This window comes from Phallusia mammillata, chromosome 1 (genome assembly GCF_965637545.1).
Source record: "Phallusia mammillata chromosome 1, kaPhaMamm4.hap1.1, whole genome shotgun sequence".
NCBI classification, from domain to species: Eukaryota; Metazoa; Chordata; class Ascidiacea; order Phlebobranchia; family Ascidiidae; genus Phallusia; species Phallusia mammillata.
The window spans coordinates 13254476-13278523 of NC_137252.1; the positions used below are offsets into that span (position 1 = coordinate 13254476).

The 24048-nt window shown below is 35.2% G+C and overlaps 2 protein-coding genes across 4 annotated transcripts; both read left to right on the forward strand.

The window, feature by feature from the left end:
- The first annotated feature begins 606 nt into the window (after positions 1 to 606).
- On the forward strand, positions 607 to 6882 carry LOC145208977 (glutaminyl-peptide cyclotransferase-like). 2 transcript variants are annotated; one of them, XM_080079227.1, is made up of 9 exons: positions 607 to 969; positions 1187 to 1296; positions 1595 to 1738; positions 1888 to 2052; positions 2812 to 2919; positions 3577 to 3741; positions 4458 to 4557; positions 5237 to 5350; positions 6406 to 6882. In XM_080079227.1, exons 1-9 carry the CDS (start codon positions 822 to 824, stop codon positions 6558 to 6560), a joined length of 1209 nt encoding a protein of 402 aa, XP_079935353.1. In that variant the 5' UTR covers positions 607 to 821; the 3' UTR covers positions 6561 to 6882. The 2 variants fall into 2 exon arrangements, with proteins under 2 accessions (XP_079935353.1, XP_079935351.1); XM_080079225.1 differs by having other exon boundaries at positions 619 to 969; positions 3574 to 3741.
- Positions 6883 to 8075: 1193 nt separating this feature from the next.
- LOC145208974 (tyrosine-protein phosphatase non-receptor type 14-like) lies at positions 8076 to 22842 on the forward strand. Of its 2 annotated transcripts, XM_080079219.1 has the most exons (29): positions 8076 to 8275; positions 8634 to 8741; positions 8904 to 9073; positions 9354 to 9451; positions 10001 to 10071; positions 10267 to 10337; positions 11135 to 11222; positions 11751 to 11945; positions 13117 to 13199; positions 14399 to 14468; positions 15406 to 15478; positions 15544 to 15649; positions 15814 to 15912; positions 16257 to 16441; positions 16710 to 17056; positions 17203 to 17442; positions 17751 to 17825; positions 17947 to 18103; positions 18284 to 18324; positions 18709 to 18841; positions 19022 to 19273; positions 19369 to 19417; positions 19569 to 19695; positions 20001 to 20189; positions 20613 to 20741; positions 20879 to 20965; positions 21332 to 21500; positions 21970 to 22127; positions 22580 to 22842. In XM_080079219.1, exons 1-29 carry the CDS (start codon positions 8180 to 8182, stop codon positions 22706 to 22708), a joined length of 3795 nt encoding a protein of 1264 aa, XP_079935345.1. In that variant the 5' UTR covers positions 8076 to 8179; the 3' UTR covers positions 22709 to 22842. The 2 variants fall into 2 exon arrangements, with proteins under 2 accessions (XP_079935345.1, XP_079935346.1); XM_080079220.1 differs by lacking the exon at positions 11751 to 11945.
- Positions 22843 to 24048: the final 1206 nt, after the last annotated feature.

Consider the following 24048-nt stretch of genomic DNA (forward strand, 5'->3'; position numbering starts at 1 on the left):
CAATGCACAAGCTATCACACTTTTACTGCAAACCTTTCAAAAATACATTTACTATGACATAATTTATTTCTATCGCACAGGATTTTTTAACACGGACAGCTGATTTTGGTCCTGACTATGACGTAATTAGTTCAATCACGTATATTTACTTTTTACACCTAACGTTTGTGAATCAGCAAAGTGTCGGATTTGTGCCGCCAAGATTTATAAAATATATATATATATGTATACATAAGTGGCGAGGCAAACTGCAAGACAAAGTTTGGGTACTTATTGCATTATAAAAATAGAATTAAAAAGTAGGTACAGGAAATATTGCCTAAAAATTCGATGAAAAGCAACATGTAATATATTTTAGCTAATAACTTTGAGCATTTTTAGTGTTCCTCTGTTCCACTTGTACAATAGTTGCCTTCCGTTGTTTTTGCGCCACGTTTTGTTATTATGTACGCTATGAGGGGAATCACCGTCAAATGCCAAACGTCCGCAATGAGAAAAGATTTAAAAATGAACATACGTTGCCATTTACAAACCTAAGCAGTCGTATAACTCAGTACAGTAATCTATATAATAATTTGATAAGGTTTAGAAGCGTTTTAGAAATTGCACTCCGTCTAATCTGTGGAGGTTACAACGGAATCGTCGAATTTCGAAAAAAGAGCAGCGCATTGCGCACGATCAAAGAATCTCATCCGTTGCTCTTGCTCAGACAGAAAAAAATGCAGTTTTTCAGCAGGCGAGCAACAAAATGCCCGCACGCTCTTCAGTGACATGTATATTCGTTTGAATTCTGGTTCATGATAACCTGTGCGTAATTAAAAATGACAGACGCACAAATGAATTTAGGGTTTTGGGATATCATGTCACGGTACAGAAAGCACAGGAACCGGATCCCTGAATACCAGCGTCTAGATTCGGAACCTGTCAAAGCACAACGTCGAATTCCAAGGATACTGTTTATTGCAGTTGGTAAGTTTATTCCTACCATTCAAGTTGTTGCAGGTTTTATCTGTTTTTGTACAAACTAAACACATTTTTCTCTTTAACAGACTTTATACATTTAAATTTGAAAAGGAATTCAATTTTTGTTTTGGTTAATTAAAATAAAAAAACAAATGTGTGGTTCAAAACAGTGCAAATAAGATACTATCAGCATTCAGCAATTAAGTTTGTCCGCTTTTTGTAGGTGTTGTGGTATCCCTTGCGATTGCATTTGTTTTGCTGTCACAAGCAACTGAAACAAAAAACACTGACGTGGTTATCAAATCGACTCAAATCCCTTGGTATGAAAGAAAGGTAAGATCATTTGTTAAACCATATTACTTAAACTTGTCCAGTTTTCTGTCATTTTCATTTGTGGTGGCTCATTTTTATTCTTACATTGTAAAAAACATTTACTTTTGCAACAAGTTTTATGCTTCATAAATGCATAGTCAGCAACAAACAGACAAAAAAGAGCAACCAAATTGTGTTTGTGATATTCTGCATTTGTTTTTACCATCAAACCATAAAACTAAAACCACCTAGAGACTGATGTAAGCTAATAGTACATTTTGTTATGCACAGCTTGTACATTGCTTTATATTGTTTACAGACAAGTTGGCCACCAAAATATTTTTCTTCATCTGTATTGAAACAAATATGTCGAGAAGTAGATTATGAAAGATTGAATCAGACAATGCAACCAATGTTAATCCCCAGAACACCTGGGTCAAGAAATCATTCAATGGTTGCTCATGTAAGTATAGTTACATGAAATATTTATTATAGCACTAAAAACCAGAGCTTAAGTGCCTACTGCCTTTTTACAAAAAATACCATTAAAAGGATCATTGCAGCATAAAAAATGTTTAGTGGAATGATTTCAGTAAACAATTTGCTTTTCAGCATATACTCGTTGAACTTCAAAAATTGGGCTTTACTTTACAAGTTGACCGGTTCTTTGACAACCCTCCTAATCCTTACCCGAAGACACAGTTTACAAACCTTATTGCAACCTGGGACCAGTATGCTACCCGAAAACTTGTTCTTGCCTGTCACTATGACTCAAAGGTAATTTTCTCATATTTTGTAATCATAATTTATACTATAGAAAGCAATACATTTTGTTTTGTTATATTTATAAGCACATTGAATACCGGTTGTTATTACTTTAAAGCAGGGGTCACCAAACTACGGTCGAGGTCATTTCACCTGGCCCGCGACCACATTTTTTAGTTTGCCAAATTGCATCGATGTAACATTCAAAAATTAAACTACTCCTTACGAAATTTTTCCTGTCGCGATATCAAGAATTGATATTACCTAGTTTCATTGGATTACAACGCCCAGGATTGATTCAAAGTCGGTTTGTTACGTCACAAACAAGACTACAAGTGTTAATTGTGCGCAAACAATTGCCTTCTTTTGTTACTTGTGACGTAATATTCAAGCTCTGCTCATAAGATGAGACTAATTATACAATCTAACAGTCGCATCACCAGATTTTAAATGAGACTGTAGAAAAACCATATCTTGGTGCACCTAAAAAAAATCATTATTAAACTTATCTGGCCTGCAGTGAAAAAAGTCTGGTGACTCCTGCTTTAAAGTATTGTTGTTGTTGCTATAAGAAATCAATAATATGTATTTTTTGTTGTTGCTAATTTGAAATACAGGAAATATAACCAATACTAATGGTCAAAATTACAGCAATAGTAGTAAGATTATGTATATATTAATTTTTTTTGCTTTGATTTTTCACCTTTATATGACTGACAATCCCATAATTGATTATTCTGTCAATCACGTTTTGCATCATTGATTTGACAGGTTGAGCCAGAGGGATTTATCGGGGCAACTGATTCTGCTGCCCCTTGTGCCATGATAATTGAAATTGCAACGGCTCTTAGACCATTTCTTCCAACCCCGAGCAGTAATGTAAGCAACTGTCATTGTGATTTTGCCTTCATAATTAATGCATAAGCAGAAATTGAATTTGGTTTTAAATTTATGCTGCCCTACATTTAGTGTTTTTTTAGGGTTTCTAAGTGTCTGCAAAAATGCATGAGTATAATCATTTTAATATTTTTTGTTTGTTTGTTAAATGCTCAGCATTTGTATGGTATGTTTTGTTTGGGTTGTTACTTTAAACCTTTTTTTGAAAATTTTTAGCTATGTAAAAAAGTATTTCCATCGCGCTTAAGTTTGCCTTAGGCAAAAATAGAAAGAATCTACATTCGTTTTTTTAATGTACAAATTTTCTCTATATAACAGTTGTGAGTTGTGACACATAAATGTTTCTTTAATTACACACCTTCAGTAGTATTTTTAACTAAATTATACTTTCTAGGACAGATATTTTTAACATGTTTTACGTCAATGTGCCAGAGTGTTATTTGCTAGCCCCCGGGCCTTCATAGCTCTAAGCTATGAGTCATTTAGTGATCATCGTAACACCAGAACTAAGAATAACACTGAAGAGTTTTTAGCTGGATCTTCAATTTGTACTACAATTGTATGCATAGATAACGACCGTTCGTTCCTAAAATGCAATGGCGTAATTATTTTGCACTTTAAACAAAACATTCAAAGCAGAATGAGCAAATCAACGATGGTTTGACGTTGGAGTTGATTTTCTTTGATGGGGAAGAAGCTTACAAGGAATGGACCGCTACTGATTCGCTGTACGGCTCACGTCACTTAGCGAACTTATGGCACACAACAAAAGTTGATGGAGTTCGTACGAAACTTCATCAAATTGTAAGTTAATACAAAATTGTAATATTATGTCTCATTGAAATCGTATTGTTATAACGTGCATTACTGCAGATGCAGCGCGTTAGTCATAATCCACCAATTGTACCATCCACTTTTTTGCGATCCGTAACGTTTCGACGTGCTATTTCCGGCTTGGTGATTGTTCAGTGCAATTGTGTCACTATCTGTTCCACCAAGCAAAATAAGCTCAACCCAATATAACCTCGAAATTACAGAGTGGCCATTTCCATTACCACATGACAAAATCGTTTATCAGTGACGATTCTTAATCCAATTCGTTGCGCTATCCCTTTGTGTAAAAAATCAATGGAACAAAGAGATCATTTCCAAACGCGAATAATAATTGGAAACGTCGTTTATCCCCTAAGATACAAAGTATTGATTTTAATTTTAATCCAAATTATTCGCGGGTTATTGTAGCTGCGGACCGTGTGAGCCCATTGTTTTGTTAATTGTGTGTGATATATTTTTGTTGGGAATTTCTCAAGAGATCAAAACTACCTTTACATAATCAGTGGTCGTTTTATCACGTCTCTCCAACGCTTTTACAGTTTCACAAGTGCTGGCACCGGTGTATATTTAGAAATGGTCTTTATCAAAGTTCGTTACATATCAAATCACCTTTTACACTAAAAACAAATGCGCGTTAAATATGATTTGTTTGTCCTGTTACAAGCTAAATAGTAATCTTGTTCCAGGACTTGATGATTTTGCTCGACTTGATCGGAACCCCAACCACGACTTTTCGGAACTTCCTAGCTACCGAAACTCCGTGGTATAAGCGTGCTTCAGAGATAGGTAAATGACTTCAGTTAAACATGCGACTTCTAAACTTAGGAGATGTGATAATCCGGTATATACCAAAACCGCTTTACCTTTTCCTTTTACAGCCCCTTTTTAGTGTTTTAATTGCCGTTCTTTCATTATTTTATCCGTGTGGCCTATCTGCCAAAAACTCATAGGATCTCTGTAGCTATACTTATTTAAACTGAGAGAACGTCTATGGTTTTCAATTGGTGGAGTTTGGGTCCTAGAGGTACGCCTAAATTCGAAATTCCGGGATTTAAAACTTTTATTTTGTTTTCGAACCCAGAATTTTATCCAAATTATTTAATGTTTTAGAGATTCTGTTTCAACCAAACATATACTGACATCCAATAAACCTTGGCTAGGCAGATATAATGTTGTGACAAAGTGCCGATACCAATATATCGTGTTGAACGCAAGAAAACTACGCGTCCAATGCTACTCATATATCAAAAAGAAAATAACTATTGGTACCATTATACTTTACTTTATTAAGCGGCGAAGCAGTGAAAAATCCAAATATATTAGTGATTAGTCAATATGTTGGTATGCTAGCTGATTCATGTTTCACAAATAGACGTATTTTCTGGCACCTGCAGCTCCATTTCCGTACAGTCTATAGTTTCGTATATTTGTGTATTAATATAACCTATACTGTATTGATTTATAGAACATCGGCTGAAGAGTTTGAAATTGTTGAAATCCTGGCAAACTCGCTTTCCCACGCAGGAAATAGATAAGCGCCACGTTGTGGAAGACGATCATATTCCCTTTCAGCGTAAAGGTAAGGGATAAGGGGCTGGCATAAACACATGGGTGACGTGAAACACCTATAATTCTTTCAGGACTTTATCAACAAGTGTTGCGATTTGTACCATATGTTGACAAAATGTTTTTTTTCAAGTGCTTTAAAGCAGTCGTCGGTAACCTATGGCCCGCCAAGCAAAATATCTGGCCCGCTGCCCTCTTAGAAAAGTGTTCACTTTCGAACAATTCACTTTAAGGATGGAACAAATTAGTTTACTGCGCTTTGTGTGCGTTTTAGTGGATAAATGTATTTGTTCTTTACAATCGCTAGTTTTTGTCTGACAAACATACTGGTGAACCCAAGTGACTATTCTCACAAAGGGTTTTAATATTAAATATACCACAATTTTGTCCAATTTTTTACATAGTTAGCAAAAATTAGTTAAACGAGAAATTTGAATGCAGCTCCGCTAAATTCTGAAGATTTAACAACACGGTAGACGGTAATGTAAATAGAATTAAAAATGAAAAATTATATATCTAGGCCAGTAGTTCTGAAACTGTGCGTCGTTTCAATTTTCCAAGGGCGTCACAGAATAGTTCCGTTTCGTGGCTTTTTGTTGTTGTATCAATAAACACGTCTTTAATAATAATTTTCCTCATTAACTTTTGTTTGCTGGTGCGTCGCAAGTCCAGAAAACTTTTCCAGAGGCGTCGCAACAAAAAAAAGTTTGAGAACCACTGATCTAGGCCCATTGCGACCTGGCTGATCTTAGACTTAGTCTTGGGCCCGCTTCATGCAAAAGTTCCTGACCGGTACTTTAAAGGAAAAAACGCAGTGTGGTTAAACTGGTCGAGTTACTCTTAGAAAGACGGTCCTGTTGTGAGATACAAAATAATAAACTTATTATGTTGTACATGGTTTGCAGTTGATTTTATGTAAGTTTGAAATTTTCGGAATGGCTAAGAAAAAATTTCGTTGAAACGTAGGCTACTGTATAGTCATCTGGATGTTCTCATGCATTTGTATCATATCCACTAAGTATCTGTTTTTTATTTGCAAAAACGTGAAATTATGGAATTCACTTGCAGGTGTACCCATACTGCATCTCATTTCTGTTCCCTTTCCGACTGAATGGCACACTCTTAGGGACAACGGATCGATCCTAGACCAAAACACCATTGATGATATTACCAAGGTGATTGCAGCAACCGTCGCCCAGTATTTACATTTGCATGTTACATAACCACCCACGGAATGTAATAGTTTAATTGGTGCAATTGTGTTCTTATTTGTGCCCGCTGTACACAATGTTTTATCTTTAACCAGTACGACTTCAACTTTGCCGATTTTGGACGTGTCGTCTGTATAAGTTGAGTATATGGCCAGACGTATGTGTCCGTCCTGAATCATGAGTTGTGGCAAAATGGTTTAATTGCCTTTAAATAACAAGAGGTATTAAGCAATACAATATTGCACTTGTTTTCACTATTTTAACTAAAAATGTGTGACTTTTTGGCGCTGTTTTGTGTTTGTTTTACAAAGAAAAAAGACATTGTACACCTTTATGTGTCGTAACTGTAGAGATGTACTGACTTCACAGAAAGCCGCACATCTGAAAAACTTGCTCGGACGGTTTTTACAATGTCACGAATTTTTAACAATGTCACTGGCAAAATCAGAGAGCTAAGTTTTAGCACTCAGGTCAACACAGCGTGTAAACAAAATTTATAATTTTTCCGTGTGATGTCGCCATTGAGACAAAATGAAAGTAGAAAGTGTTAAATTCCTCACATTCCGCTAAATATTCATCCGCCAGAGCAGTGTTGCGGTTCTCAACATCTCCGTGACTAAAACGGTACCATCATCGGATTTATTTTTCCACTCGCAAAAGTTGACAATTTTGTTTTGTTCGTTCGTCATGCGTCATTTGCAAGAGTAGGAATTGAAATAAGCGCTATAGCCTAATATGAAAGCACGCACGTGAATAGACTATTAAAATCAGATTCTACCTTGAAGGTAGTGGTTTTTTTAAGTCTGGTTCAGTCAGTCAGTGTGTGCTACTGTTGCACGTAGTAGATCGTTTATGGGTTAGTGATGTGTATTGACTAATGAACTTACGTACTAGTCAGTTGTGAATGTCGTGTCGATGATATCAGCGAAGAAAGAAAACGAAACTGTGGATTGTTAAAGATGTGTTGATTGATGTATTGTGCCTTATACGCTGCATTCTGTGTTGTGTCCACTGGCCCTGGAGTTAAGAAATTTTTTTGGTACCATTAAAACCGAAAATGTTTGTCAGTAACAGTTAACACTGGATAGCCGAGCGCATGATTACCATTACCTGTGCTATTGTAGCTTTTTTCATACCTTCGTCTTACATTAACAGTGATTATTTGTTGATGTTGACTGGTTAGCTTAGCTGCATCTTTCTGGTTCCACGCTCATGCACAAAGCAGTGCAGAACTAAGGTTCAAAGTTTCAATTTTTTAATCCGCATTAAAATAAAAAAGTTTGTTTAACCATTTGCTTCAAAGCCAGGTATTTGGTGTAATAAACTAAGCACTCCACTTACCCTGTTTTTATTGTTAAACAAATACACATTTGCCACATTTGCAAAAACGCACCTTATTGTTTCTTTTGTTTCTACATCTTTTACACCTTGTGTTGCCTGCAGTGTTTAAAAGTCTCTTATTATGTAGTGCAATGTCTGCTATGTTGACCTAAAAAAATCTGTTTAGGATTTTAATCTTAAAATCTCTGATATAATCAGCATTACTTTGTGCAGTTTTTTTGTTAAAAAATATGTTTTAGGGTTTTGATTTTCTGTACATAGTGTGCATTTTAACCAAGTTTTAATATCCAATGCTGGATAAAGCGATCAATACGGTCATAATGCCGTTCGGAATAAAGCTGAAAAGAACAGGAAGATATATACTATCACATAAAAACTCATTCCTGGTAAGTGTTTTTATACGTAAATTGCTCTTAATACGCTGTTTTGTATTTAGGCCAGCCATTGAGTCAGAAACAAAATAGGACATCTGTGAAATTATAATGATTTTTGTTGCTTAAAAATTAACTGATGACTTTGCATGCAAAATTTGTGTAAACCTATTTTCATCATTGTAGATGAACTAACTTAGCTTTGCTTGCCCAAAATACCTAATAATGGCTTTTTGTGTGTTATATTTCTATTTTTTTTAAATAAGTCACAAATCAAAAGCCATGTGATTTAAGAAATTTGCTTTTAAATGTTCATGGGATAATCTTGGTAAGGATGAAATGACAACCTGGGTTACAATGCTGATTCTTTTAGATTCGAGTGCAACTGCTTGACAATTCAGTGATGGAATGTACACTGACAGTTGAAAACACAGGAAGTGATTGTTTAAATGCAGTTGCACAAAAACTTGAACTACGGGAGGTTTGTGCAACTAAAATTACCCTAGTTTTATTCTGTGTATTGTATTTACTGTTATCTTTTGAAATTACACTCTGTTAGTGTTGAAATTTTAATTGAAAAAAATGTTGTTTTGCAAAGAACTTGTTGTAGGTTTAAAAAATTATTGTCATATATTTTGTGCAGATTCGATACTTTGGTTTAAAATATATCAACAAACTGTCCAAAGAACGTTGGGTAGAGTTGGACAAACCGCTAAAGAAACAAGTGGACAAAAATGCGCAGGAACCAAATCTGTTTTTTGGAATTATGTTTTATATCGCAAATATTGATCGTTTACAGCAAGAAATTGCTAGGTATGTAGTGATGTGCATGAACAGGATTTTAATAAAGTATTTTGATTTTTTGTGTTCGGTTTCTTTAATCAATGAATATCCAGCTGCCTGATTTCTTAATCAGATGACTTTTGAATACTGTGTGTGAAGAACTTCAAAACAACTTTGTAAATCAGTGTAGATTTTTAGCAAAGAAACTGCAATGAACTTAATTAAAGAATTTATATTTCAACATATGGGGATATTTTTGCTTGACTATGTTTTAGATTATGTTTTGTTTTTGAATATATATGATTTGTAGGTATCTTTATTACCTCCAAATGAAAAACAATGTCATCAGTGGAGGTTTAAAATGTAATACCAACGAAGCTGTTGAATTGGCCAGCTATGTGTTACAAGGTAAATGTTAAGGACAACATTTGTTTAATAGGTTTTTTTGCCATCTGTTGTGGTGAATGTAAAATGTCATCATATATACATAGTAGTGCTTTGTAATGTTACTTCAATCAACATAATTGGTAATGTTTTGTGTTAAAATTGCACCAGGAAACATAGACAGTTATTGAAACTGTATGACTTCCTGTGAAAGAGGAAGTGATAACAGAGTTTCTCTTTACCAAATCATTACCTCCTACCCTCCTGTGCACACTGTCGTAACATGTTGCAGGTGTATCACAAAATTACTTTGTAATACTGGTTCGTCCAACTCAAAGTAATAACTTTTAGTGGAAGAGCTATTTGACAAAAAAGCATCTGTTTTGGTACATCTTTGTTTACAATCTCTTGTATTAAATAATCTTTTATGAACCCCATTTAAACAAACATGTGGTAAAAGTGTTACTAGCTGAACATTGTTTACATAAAAGTCTGTTTATGGTAATAAACCTTAAACTTGGGTACATGGCAAACCCACATAAGAAAAACATTAGATCAAATATTCTTTTTTAGCTGAATTCGGAGACCATGACGAAACCATTCATAATGTGGAATATTTTCGGGATTATATTCTCTTCTCTGAGGTAAACACCCTAGTTAAGGCCTAAAAAATATTGTTTAAATTACACAGAATAATAATATGTTAGGTTTTACTTTAAACTGTTTCAGGCCTGTTTTTCATTGAGTCTGCATATTGTATGTGCTAGCATCCAATGATAAAATTGTCTATGTATAATTAATTAGTTTTCTGTGTACTAATACCAAGTCCAATTTACCAGACGTTAACACCAACTGAGGAGGCGTTGGATGGGTTGACCATGCAAACAATCGAGCTGCACAAGAAACACAGGTTTGAAATTGTTTTGTTAGCTAAGGTACAGCCTCTTTGTTTGAAGCAATCTTAAAGTAATTAAAATATGTGCTTTAATTAAAATTATCAATAACATTTTTTGTTTTAAAATCTAAGCTTGACTTGTGTTTTGTACATGCATGTTTTGTGTTGAATCTTAATACCACACTACTTTAGGCATTAAAAATATCAGTTCCTGTTAATATGCTTGATAGTTTTTGAAATGGGACTATATCAATGTAAGTTCTATTTCAAGAAATGTTTCTCTTTTTGCAATGACATCATTGTATATTCGGTGGGTTATTGGTCACAAGAAATCAATAAAAATGTCTGGGCAGACATCTCAAACGCTGCTTAAATATTTGTCTATACCACCAACAATGGATTTTTATTTGGTTTGTGACCCATAGGAATTTTTGTGTCTTGAGTCATTCGTAGTTGCTACATTTTAACTCCACATACAGATTGTAAAATATTGTGAAAGGTGTGGCATTTGTATGAATCATACAATGTGTAACATATGGTTAGGTTATTGCTATTAAACTGTGTGTTACCTCATATGTTTAATGGATAATGAATCTATTGTTTGCTTGACTTTCTTATTACTGTGTAGGAGTGAAAAGATTCCACTAACCTGCAAAGGCATTGTGGCATTTCTTACTAAAAATCCCGTTTGATCCAATCGTTTTTACCTGCTATAAATCTAAAAAACAGTTCAGTTACAATTAATACTGTTATACAGTTTAATTAATTACTGTTCAATTCTCTCACATATTAATATACTTCCACTTTTTTAGGGGTCTTAGTGCTTCAGATGCAGAATACAACTATATTCTAAAGTCAATACATCTGGATGGTTTCAGTGAAGATCTTCAATTGGCAAAGGTACAGTACTATTGCATGCAGAGAAACATACCAATTTGTAGTGTTACCGTAAGTGCAAGTTGGTAAGACTGTAGGAAAGGAGAATTGACCAAATTTAGATTTTTTTGCCTACATGAAAGTAACTGTATAACTCAATATTCTTTACAAAATTACAACACAAACACTAAGATGGTTTGATGAGGCAGTGCTTCTCAAACTTTTTTCTCACTGGCCCCTTTACAAGATGGTTAGATGGAAAACATACTAAAAGAAAAAAAGATTATGATAGCTTAAGCTCATTTAGTGGCGCCATTTTATCAGCTGCGGATGTTATATTAGCCAGTAATACAAAAACATTTCAACAAATTGCTTTTGTTGGTTGTTTCATAACAAAAAAAGTTTGTCAGTTCCCCTTTTATACATGCAAACTTGCTAGGGGGATGCTTGTACCCTGTTGAAAAACCACTGGTTTGGACAAAGTAAATTTTAAACATTTATCAAGATTTTTTGTGATTGCTTCTGTCCTTGAGTGTTTTTTTTTGCAAAAAGAATGAATCCAACCATGATATTGAAGTTGGATCATCATTTGCTGGAGTTGTCATCAAACCAGTATCCAAAAGTCGATCTACCAATTATGTTTGCCATGAATGGGAAGTTGTTGAACAAATTTCACATTCAAAGTCCAGCTTGGTCGTTGAAATTCGTCACACTGATTCATCTCTATCTTCCTTACACTTCCATATGGTAGGAATAGGAATGCCTAAATTTTTACCATTTTCTATAGTTAGTATATTTCTGGGATAATGTGATAACAATTAAAGCTTACATATCACCTCAAACAGGCACAAGTTCTTTGCAATGATTTTAATGGTAAAAGCTTATACAATTATGTTTGATGCTGGTTATATCATAGAGCTTTTCATGTATACACACTACACCAGTGGTTCTCAAACTTTTTTGACCGCGACCCAAATCTGAGTTTTATGAACATCTCACGACCCAAGCCTCAAACATCATAAAATGTTTTTTTGTATGCATGGAAAAAGACGCAGGCAGCTAGTTGCATCTTCAATGCACCGTTCTATTTTTCATTCAAGAGACCACTTGATATTTTTGATTCGACTTTTAACTGTGCTGTTCGATAATGAGACGGACTGCAATTTTGAGGCCACGTCGTCGCCGCATAGGAGTCTGCCCATGTCAAAATGGCTGCAGGCCTAACAAGGTCGATTCGTTCAACAACACTGCATAACACAACACACACTGTGGCTTTGCAGCACCATGATCATTGATAGAAGTGAATCCCAAATCTATTTTTTTTCTTGGGCGTATGCTTACTTATCCTTAAACGCTAACTGTTACATCTCCAATTCAGTTTCGCATGATTAACTTGTCCTTTTATTTCCCGTGCTACGACGTTACCAGGAGGCCTATTGTCGTCTGTATGTGGTAATGATTGGTTGATTTTACTGTACAACGTGGTCGAGTGAGGTGACTTTACTTCTACTTTAGGTAAATTCGTTTGTGTTTACTTAATGCAGTAATAGTTCGTTTTTAAATCACTATAGTGCGACCCATTTTTAGACCCTGCGCGACCCACGTTTGGGTCGCGACCTATACTTTGAGAACCACTGCACTACACAGTTACATATCCAAAAACTCTGTTGAAAAAATCTAGGTTCTGTAGACACAATGTAAAGTAGCAATACTGTGTACTTTCAACTAACTCTTTTCTTCATTATGATGCCTGCTTATGGATACCAATATAGCTGTAAAGGCGAAATATATTTATCCTAAAATCTTAAGAATGAATGAATAATGTTTTTTTTCATAAACTTGAATCACTATGTACAGTTTATCAGATTTCTGCATTTCAATCTACCAAGCATTTAAACAAATTTTAATTCTTTTTTAGGAGGATGGGGATACAGCCAAATATGCTTATAGGATGCTCGAAACTAAACGAAAGTTTTATCAACAAAACAAAGATTCTCTGAAGTGAGTTTAACCAAATTGCATGTATGTTATTAAATCCTATTATTTTGAAAATCCACAAGGACACAGTGAAAATAGTTTGTGGTATTTTGTACCTGTTTAAAATTACTGTTTTTGCTTTGATACCTTTCTGTAACATCAATACATAACGAATTTGTTAGTTATTGTACATTCAAACCTAACAAGTACATGTAGACATACACGTTAGCATTCCCTTGAGTGTAGAAACACTTTGTATTATTGCCCTGTAATTCCCTTGGTAATACTACTTATAAAATCCCAGTCAATATTGCTGTAGCTCCTGTTAAAATCATACTGTTTGCAGAGTTATTTAACACTTTTAAGATTGTACATATTGCAAGATTCTAAACCAGTTAAAAATGGTAAAAAACAACTAAAATGAAATAATTTGCAATTTAAAATAATATTGAAGTAGTAGTTGATGTAAAAGATGGTTAAAATTATACAACTGGTTTGTTTTCTTGTAAATGTTGTCAATGTACACAGAACTTCATGTTTAAGTGTTACATTGGCACACCTGGTTGTTGTGCGTATAGTCAACAATGTGGTGGTATGTGATTGATAAAGTGGAATGTGAAGACCCTATTGTACGTCATTTGTTGATTTTGTAACTCTCGCTGAAAGTTGGTACTTACACTGAGAGCTAACATACTCAGTTTTAAGATCATCATTACAATTGTCACCTCTAAAACAATGTATCCACACATAATATTACTACACATTGACATATATATATAAATGGTGGCTGGATTGTATAGTTTTATATTGGCAGTGTTATTGGCTAGTAGGTTTGAGGTTTTTGACTTTGTGTTCAGTTTTTTGCAAAATACTGTGTTTATTGTGCATATTTTTTGTGTTTATTGTGCATATCTATTGTGTGTTATTACCATTTCTTTAGCAACAAAAAATGTGTTACTGGCATTTTAACCCAAACTATGACAATTGTATTTGTCATGCACTGAAAAAAACCTATAACATTTTGTGTGTACACCATTACCTACACACCCTTTTGCCACATTTAAAAAAAAAAGAAAAAGCAACTTGCCATATCATAATATTGTGTGTCATTTTCCAATAACTGTATTTGCTATTATGTTTAAATGACATCATTATTCATAAGATAACAAAGTAAACAGTTTCTTCACAAAACAGTCTCAGATTATCATCAAACATTTTTGCAGACGAAAAATGCCTGTTGAAATAACATCACTGATCCAGCGTCGACCCACGTTGAGGAGGCATCAAGACACGGTAAGTTTCTTGTAATCTCAACCATGCCTGTGGGCTATTCCACCAAAACTGTGTGCACAAAGTTTCCTAAGCCTTTAATTCCACATGTTTGAAATTCTCTAAGTTGATTTCGTGGAAAATCTTGTAAAATTTTTGGCTATGGATTGTTTTACTGTTATAGCAGTTGTCTCGGAAAATTAAAATTACCTGTTGTCACATGTTAAAGTCTAAATTTAAACTTTTTGAAAGCTAAAGCCACTGCTGTGGTTTGTTGCATCCATACACACTCATGTAAAGCCAAGACATTGTGTCTGGGTATCAAGTTGGTATTTTGCCTTCTAAACAATTGCCATCTTGTTATTGTAAAACTTACGTGGGTGGCGATTTTTAGTGAAATTTGAAATAAGTACAGTTTTTACAATTATGTGGAGAATTTAAGACCCTTTTTTATTTTGCTGGATTTTGTTAATTAAATTTGATTGCTAAACTGTGTTCAATCAACCAAAGTAATGCTTAAAAAGGTAATGTTTATGTCAGAGGTGGGTAACCTTTTCATTCAAAAAGGCCATCCAACTTTTTGTGTCATGTAGGCTGCATCGACTATTTCTCAGGTCTAGAACAGTGGTTTCCAGACATTTTGATTTACTTTCCAAATAGCACAGTCCAAGCAGAATGCAATGTTGAACCTAAATAAATTTCCCACTACACCAATCAGGATTTATTTTACCTACATATTACAGTTTTTATTGTATATCAATGATAGAAGTTTGTTACATTATGCACAAACAATTGCTTAATTTTCACATAAATAAGATTGTTGAGTAATAAGCTCTTAGTAGTCTCATGAAAAAAAAACTAGTGCCGAAACAGCTGGACTAGAACCAGTTAAAAAAAAGGCTGCAGGTTCCCCACCCATGGTTTACTACTGAGAAACAAACCACTTTTCTTTGTGTTTTAGAATGAGAGTGAAGGCACTGAGCAAGTTGTACCTGTTCATGCTGGTCGAAGTGCCGAGTTTGTTTCATCACAAGGTAAAGCATTTTTTAACCTGGACATGCCTGAAATGTCATTTTTATATGTTACTTATTGTGAACAGAAAATCTTCAGATGTATGAAAGTCAATTTTATTCATCGGAAACTAGTGATGAACAAGCTTTCGTGTCCCAAACCAGTCTCAATCAGTTTAACCAACATGAAGCTGCGTAAGTTACACTAGTCAATTAAAAACAAGTAATAAAATTTATGTTTAGAAATTTATACTTCATAAATCATAATATATGACTTTTGAAATTATTTGAGTTAAAAAACACGTTTAAAAATAAAGTGCGTGAAAATGTTTTGCACAACTTTGTTATTCAACTTTCAGGCACTCAAATGGTTATATAGTAGGAGGAAGTATGTACAGTTCACCAAGTATTAACTCTTTGTCACAGTCACAAATTGGCCTACCCTCTCCTGCCACCAGGTGAGATTTTGTTCTACTTTTTTATGAGTGCATGTTATATTTTTATGAACTAAGTGTCATTTTTACATTAAATACCATTTAGTATAATTTTCCCAAAAGTTGCTTATTGGGTAAAGATTAGAAAGACTTGAAATATATTTTTCACTGTGTTTTTGGTTTGTTTTTTAGTAACCTGACATGTGTTAAGCCTACAGCAATCTTGTTATTGAGCTTAAAACAACTTTACAATTTTAGTATGATAAGTTACCACTGCTATTTGCCATTGGAATGTCTACTTGATATAACCCAAAGCTTTATACATTATTGGCCTGCAAGAACCGACACAATTTGTATGTTTCCTGCAGTAACCTCAGTATCAATAGTTCCGACCGTCGTCTTGCCCCCGGTGTGAGTCGTGTTGGGCTTCCAATTTACCGCCACTCTCCAGATTATGACATTGCAACACAACAACGTCGCAGATACAGCAGCTACCTCGAAAACAATCCATCTGTTGTCCATGGCAACCAATCATCCAATCACCAGCATCCAAGTAAGCACCAGAATGAGCTTACAAAGCCATGTTTATCCCTGTTTGGGGGCTGTTGGTTAAGAAGAAAGGCAAAAGCTGTTATCTTTGTAGCAGTTGACTTGTTATCATATTTGAAAATCTAATACAGCTTATGAGCGCTTTTGTTTGTAATCGGCTGCATAAAAATGAATATGGTATTGAAACTGATTTTTCTCTCTAATTTTTCTGTGATCTTTACCCCTGTGAGCAGTTAAGTTGGAATTTATTGAAGATAATATTGTTTTACCAGACATGGGACAATCCCAGGCTAAACCTCGTCCTCATTCAATGATCTACTCACCACAAGAACTGCTCCACCAGGTTGCAAATGGACCTCCATATGCCCAATACCCACAACAACATACTCCACTTTACTACACACGATCTCAACCCTTCCAAGATTCAATTGGACAAGCTCCCAGCGGACCATATCCCCGTGGTCGACAGAGAGAGCAATCTGTGGAATCTGTATCGCCACCTAATGGTGCAGGGCAACAATTTTTAAACAATCCACGATCTATGGTTTCACATGATGGGCCAATGAACAATCCTGTACGAACTGGTAGCACACCAGAGTTGCCTAATACTCTACTGCAGGTTTGTGAAGGTTTTTAAGCGGAAAACTGTTGTTCCCTACATCAACAATATAACAAACCAGTGTTTTGCACTTGTTTTTTGTAAATGATTATACATTCTCAAGTTTGTGTTAAATCTATTTTTTAAATGTGTATTATTTTGTTTAGCAACAAAGAAAACCATATTTTATGTCGGAACTACAACTTCACCAGCATTATCCCATCAATCCAACTTCACAACAGGGTGGGGCAGGGAGCACAAGTACCCCTGATTTGACCCAACATAGATATAATGGGGTTGTGTCAGCAAGTACCCCCGAATTACATGTAGTCCCCGAGTTGCAGCGTCATCACCCCCCTTTACCCCCTGCTGTAGAAAACTACACTGAAAATGTTCAACATAATCAGGTAAAATCATAACTTGTGTAGATTATAATTATAACTGGCAAAAAACATTCTCTTTCATTCAAACAAAATTAAAATAAATTATTAAAAGGAATTCCTCAAGTCATATTTTAGTAGTCTTTTTTTCCATTATCTGTTTAAGGTCGTAAGTATATATTTTTTTCAAAGTATATTTTGAAAAACAACTTTATTAAAACATAAAAAAATAATTGAACTAAAATGATCTTTTTGTTTTAAATTAATGTAGACTTTGTTTTTAGTTTGTTTTGTTAAACTTAGTCTATTATTAATCAAAATTGTTTGCATTGCAGTCTCATATTTCATCCAGTTTTGATCACACGGATCATCATCGTAATAAAGCTCAGCAACAAACTCCAGAACAAAACGTTAGTTCTGTTGTTTTGGGAGTAACAAAAAGTATTTTAAATTTTGTTGTTGCATTATATTATTGACAATAAACAGAAAAGTTACCCTTCTAGATCTTACAATAACAATGTGTTTTTTCAGGTCCAAGCATATCTTCAGCAAGTAACTGGAAGTGATCAACACTTTTCACCACCAGAGGGCACTGCCTTCACTACTCATATGCCACAAATGGGCAGCAGAGAGCATTTACTAAATGACGGAAGACAGCAACAAATCCATAATCCAAATCAAATCTCAGGTTGAACAACTAACTTAGTTTAATCGATTTGTCAATAAACTTTTGTTACTAAGATTATGATGCCATGCATTGTTAACTTGCTTATGAGATAGCACTAAATTAAGTCTATGGCATACCAAGTTACACAACACACTTGTAGTGTTTCTAAATATCAACTTAAGTGTTGTTGTTTTTTCTCAGGTTATCAAGAACACCCATCAAACAACACATACCAGCAATATGTAAGTATAGTACAGAAGTAATTTTCTTACACTAAAAAATATATATTTTACACCTATGTCTGTCGTTCCCAGCCACTGTACCCTGGTGGCTATTTGTGATGTTTTGAGATCCTGTCACCTTTGTTAATTTCATAAAACCATTTTGCACCATTTTAATCACACAATGGGGCAAACTAACAGTTTTAGCGAAATGTAAAAATGGAACATCTGTGAGTATAGGCATTTTTAAGACAGTTAGAACATAATGACTAAAGTTTAACTACAGCAGTCAATGAAATTGATTTGCAATAAATTTTGAACTCTAGACTTATGCTTTGTCTGAACATTGTTATTTCTTGTAAGACCAGAGTTTGGTTGCAAATTTTGTCAACATTTTTTTTTCAGGGACAGCAACCGAGGCAGCAGCAGTACCACCACTCACATGACCCTTCCACAGCCACCATGCTTGTATACGACAGTGACAGTGATGATATAACTGAAGATTATCTGCTATCACAACAGTTGCAAGATCAAGCTGGTAATAAATATTTTAAACTGTGATTTGTTTTTTGATCGGTTTATTATTGTGTTTATACGTGCGTAAGATATTATTTTTTACAAATGTTTTGCAAAAGACTATTTAATTATCGATTGATGTATCCGAAATCACTGTGTCTTGAATTTAATCACTAAATGTTGCAAATCAATTTTGTGATAGCGCACAACCAAGCACAAAGAGTGACTAGGAGTGATGAATTTCTCAGCACCGAGCACATAAGTCACCTCCAGGAGGCACCAGAGAACCATCTAGTTCAATCCCTGCAGCAAATAAACATCAGTGACCCCACAGTCAACTCCAATCCTCCACCTCCCTACCCAGACCAGTTTGTGATTGGTGAAAATGTTCAACCCAATCTCAATCAGGGTTTTTCCAATGAATACCAACAGGGTCAGCCACCAGAGGGCAGTGGTGAGTTAAAAGTGTCTCGATTTCACTTTATGCCTTTTTTAACAGCAATTACAAAATACGTTTTAAATAACTTTAAAAACCTAATACATTTTTAGTTTTTGATGATATCGATAATAGTGAAGATGAGATGCCCATGCATGACAAGTAAGTTGGTATAGATTTTTTTTGTTCACATTGCAATCATGTTTTATGTGAAAACAAACTAAACATTCACAACAGTCTTGGATTTGTATTTATTTGTTTCATTTGTGCAAACATATTTCAACTTACATTCAACAATCCCTTTTCCTTGCAGTGATTCCTTTCCAAATGCGAGAAGAAGCACTTTTCGGAAAATGCCTCCAATGAAATTTGCCTCAGCCAACGGACTTAATGTTTCTAGGCGATCTTCATCACCAGTTAAAGGAGAACCAGACGAAAGAGTGAGTGAAGAAAAAGGCCAAACCTAGTTTCCAGCAACACTAACAAGATATACAAAATTGTCTTAAAGCTGATGGTTTTTTGTGAGCGACAATATTTTTTCAGGCCTAAGAAACAACAAAAATTGGTAGCATGCTGTTTGGGTGCACTTTTTGTCAATTACTATTGTGTATTATCTTATGCTAGTGTAAATAAAAAACAAGGGAAAACAATAAAAACTCTGTGCGCTGAGAGCTATATTACGCATGTTGATAATTAAAGCACATGCAAATAATAAAAGTAATATATGATGATTTTTATTTTATAGGTAATAAACTTAGAAGAGAAGGTTGAGGAGGGTCATGTTTTGACTGAATATGACAAGATTCTTCGCATGAGGGAAAACAGTGAAGAAACTCAACATGTGAAGGAGGTTGTGCCTTATCAGGATAACAGAGTCGAGATTTCCACATCAAGTGAAAATCCACAGGGATATTACAATGCCTCACATATAAAAGTAAGTATAACTTTATTAATTTTCTTTTTCCTTTAAAATGATATTGGTCAAATTGTTGTTGAGATTTAACTGGGACTAAGCTAGTTAAGTACCGAATATTCGGTTTACCGTAAATCGGGTCTCTTCGGCTTAATTGGGTACCACACATTCGTTCAAACTCTGCAATAACTTAAATCACGTCAACTAGTACTATAACGACAAGGAAAAACCAAATATTCACAAATATTGTGTTTGTTTGCCTGGTTGTTGAACTTGGGTTTTTATGTCTAAAGCGTAGCTTACGATTTGATAAAAAGTCGAAATTTCTAAACATGTAAATGTAAAATATCTTGTCATGTTAAAGGAATATTGATGATAACACTTTTAGCTCTTTGAGAGCATGCTTAAGTATCAGCTAGGTGACTAATTCGTGTTTCTGCCCAGGTAATGGTCGCAGGTCAGTGTTTGAAGTATATTGCTTCGAAAAGCCCAACTCATGGTCAGGAGCATGAATTCTGGGAACTTGTGTGGAGAAATAACTGCACAATTATCGTTCTTATATCAAAAGAAATTGTAAGTATTTTTCACTGTTTGAATCGTTGCCTTTGCATACCTTACTAACAACTGCCTTTTTAGAGAGCAAATTTGTTTTATGAAACGTTGGATAACAGGTTTTGCCTCTAGTTTAGAATTTAACATTTGATTTATAGGAACACGGCAAACCCAGATGCGCTCGTTACTGGCCAAGTTCAGAAGACAATCAAGATATTCCATCCGCCGTGTTCGGCGATTTCAAGGTAAAGTATTGGATTATAGAACAGTAGGTTAAAATTACTGTAAGTAGGATTCGAGGGATGCCGAAAAATCTGCTGAGCAGCATGTAACTAACTACTCGAAAATTATGTAACACTTTTGTGGTAAATTTCTTCATGATTATGCCTTTTTAAAGGCCAATATAACAATGTTACAGTTTAAAATTAAAGGATAAAAATATACAAATGTATGATTATATCACAATCAGTTGAACTTAACTATTTTGCACTGTGCCTGTATGAACGATACCACCTTTGGCGTATTGTTGCTATAATATAAGCAGAGAAACCAAGCTTCTTGCCATACGCTGCTGGTTTTGTATCATTTACAAAATTTATTCATATTTACAGGTGATGTGCAGATTTGACAACTGCCCTTCGTCCAATGCCCCCGAAAGTTGCATAACCCGAAATCTTGTTCTCGAGAAAGTTGACAGCAGTGAGAAACGAACGATTTGGATGTTACAATATATCGGTTGGCCCGAGACTGGCGTTCCGAAAGATCCGCTCGACTTTTTGGGTAAGACACAAAAACACATTACCTTCAAATTTAATAGCGCCCAGAAACCATCAGGTACAACAAAGACATACCTTGTGTAAGACGACATTTGCATGACTCTAATGCAGTGGTCGGAAAACTTTTTTTTACCGTGGCCCAAATCTTTTCATCAGTCATACGTGGAGACCCACACAGCGCTAAATATTCCCTGAAAAATACCAATAGCTAAATCAAGTTTTTTTTCTGAGAATTTAATGTTGATACTTGAAACTATGTGAAGCATTTATTATTAAGATCTTCGTAATATATATTTTTTGCAACGGATTTAACACATGAACTATTGTTTGTCCTGTTTTTTTGGCATCGCACTTTAAAAACAGGTATTGGCATTACCGTATCTTACTCGTGTCTTTTTCATGTGGTCCATCCACGTTTATGTAAAAATAATTTTGTTAATCGTGTTGTTTTGTATTCCGTGATGTCTTAACAGTGTTTATGGAAGAGTTGGATTCTGTGCGGAGACTTGCCCAGGAAAACAATTCCGACTCTCTGCTCCCTCCAGTGGTAGTGCAGTGTACTTCTGGTGCTGGAAGGAGTGGAGTTCTAATACTTGCTGAACTCATGATACAATGTTTAGAACATAACCAGGTAATAAACCGAAGACATTTTACCAATTATACCTTACGCCAACTTTAAGTTAGCGTTTGGACGATGTGGTCTCAATCACTGGATTGTGGTCTCAATTTTTGGTTATAAATTAAACATGCCGAATATTGGTGTTGTTTGTTAAATCTAGGCCTGAGATACGATTGGACAGTGGTTTGTTTGCATCGCAAAATTGTGAAAAGTTTTTTGCTGGTAGGAGTGGCCTGAATGCTACGCTTTGGTCATGTAATCGTATTGTGGCGTTAGGGTTGTCAGTATTGGACGCCGTGTTTTGCCAGGTGTGCAATCGAACCTGTGTCTTGCAGCATTTGTGCTTTTTCCTACAAACAACCACTCGGTCAATATGCTTCAGGTTTTATGTAACATCGAAAAATTGTTAGTTTTAATGCTCATACTTACGTTTTACAATATTTACCTTTCTTTTCACATATTAGGACACCAGTATTGACGAGATGCTCGGCGTACTACGTCATCAGCGCATGCATATGGTTCAAACTTTTTCACAGTACAACTTCGTCTACAAACTTCTCATCGCGTTTCTCAGAAAATCCCGACTTATCTGAACCACGCTATCAACGTATTTTCAACTTTTGCCAATCAACAAGTTTTAATCGTGAAAATTACACAACTTTCTGTTATTATTTTTTGCTTATTTTACTTTTTTCTTGCCACTTGATGGCCCAGCAGTGCCTACATACCGTCCTTATTAAAACATTCTTAAAAAATGTGGTTGTTTATTATGGGTCCCCTTCCCTGAAGGGGACACATATTGTTTTTGTCCGTATTTTTTTTTCTTTTTTCTGTCTAACGCTGGCTTGTTAGACGCGTTTGGTCAAGAAAGAGTGCTTCAAATTTATTCAAATTTGCACAGATGTTAGTTATTAGCCCGAATTTGATCCTCCTGAAGTTTGACCCCGATTGACCCAGCGGTTCACCCACAGGCCCCCAAAATGCAAAATATTTAAAACATGGTTTGTTATATGCGTTTGGTCAAGAAAAAATGCTTTAAATTTGTTTAAATTTTGTCAGATGTTAGTTATTAACCAAAATTTGATCCTCCTGAAGTTTGACCCTGAATGACCCAGGGGTTCACCCACAGGCTCCCGAAACGTAAAATTTTTAACACTGGTTTGTAACGCTCCGTTGGTAAAGAAAGAATGCTTCAGATTTATTCAAATTCGGACATGTGTTAGTTATTAATCCAAACTTGATCCTCCAAAAGTTTGACCCCGAATTACCCAGCGGTTCACTCACAGGCCCCCGAAACGTAAATGTGTCTAACGGTCGTTTGGTCAAGAAAGACACTGTAGTCAGAAGTCCCAAGAGAGTAACTCACTGGTTTACGATAGCAGGAGGGCTCAGCTTGACGTCGGACAGACGTTTTACGAGACGTCGTTTTGGTGATCAGAAATCAGCTGTTTTGCACAGCAATGCTATTTCGTTTTATTAAGTTATCACTCACATTTTCAGTTTTGGCGAAGGTTTCACACCTATGACGTGATTTAAACCTAATAAGCGTTGTCAGGTCGACCGCCGCATGATCACGGGTTACTTAAGGTCAACTAGTAGGTATTACTAACACAGTTCAGAACTTTCTTTCGTCATAACGTAGCGTTTTTTTGGCAACAAATTTAGGAATCAACACTCAAGGCATGTATAAATTAGGTTAAACGGTGTTGTTGAACAGTAAGGACGGCGTGCTATTGAAAACGGTGTCAATAGGTCAAACAGTCGTTTGGCGTGTGCACCCTGAGAGGTTACTACAGGTCAATGGTTTTGCGAAACAAAGTTAAATGAAAAACAAATTGTTATGTGTACACTTGTAGCAAATTGCTTTTAAATTTAAAGTGTCTGTAACACAACTGTTACAGCTTTCTAGAAAAAAATGTGTTTGAAACCCGAC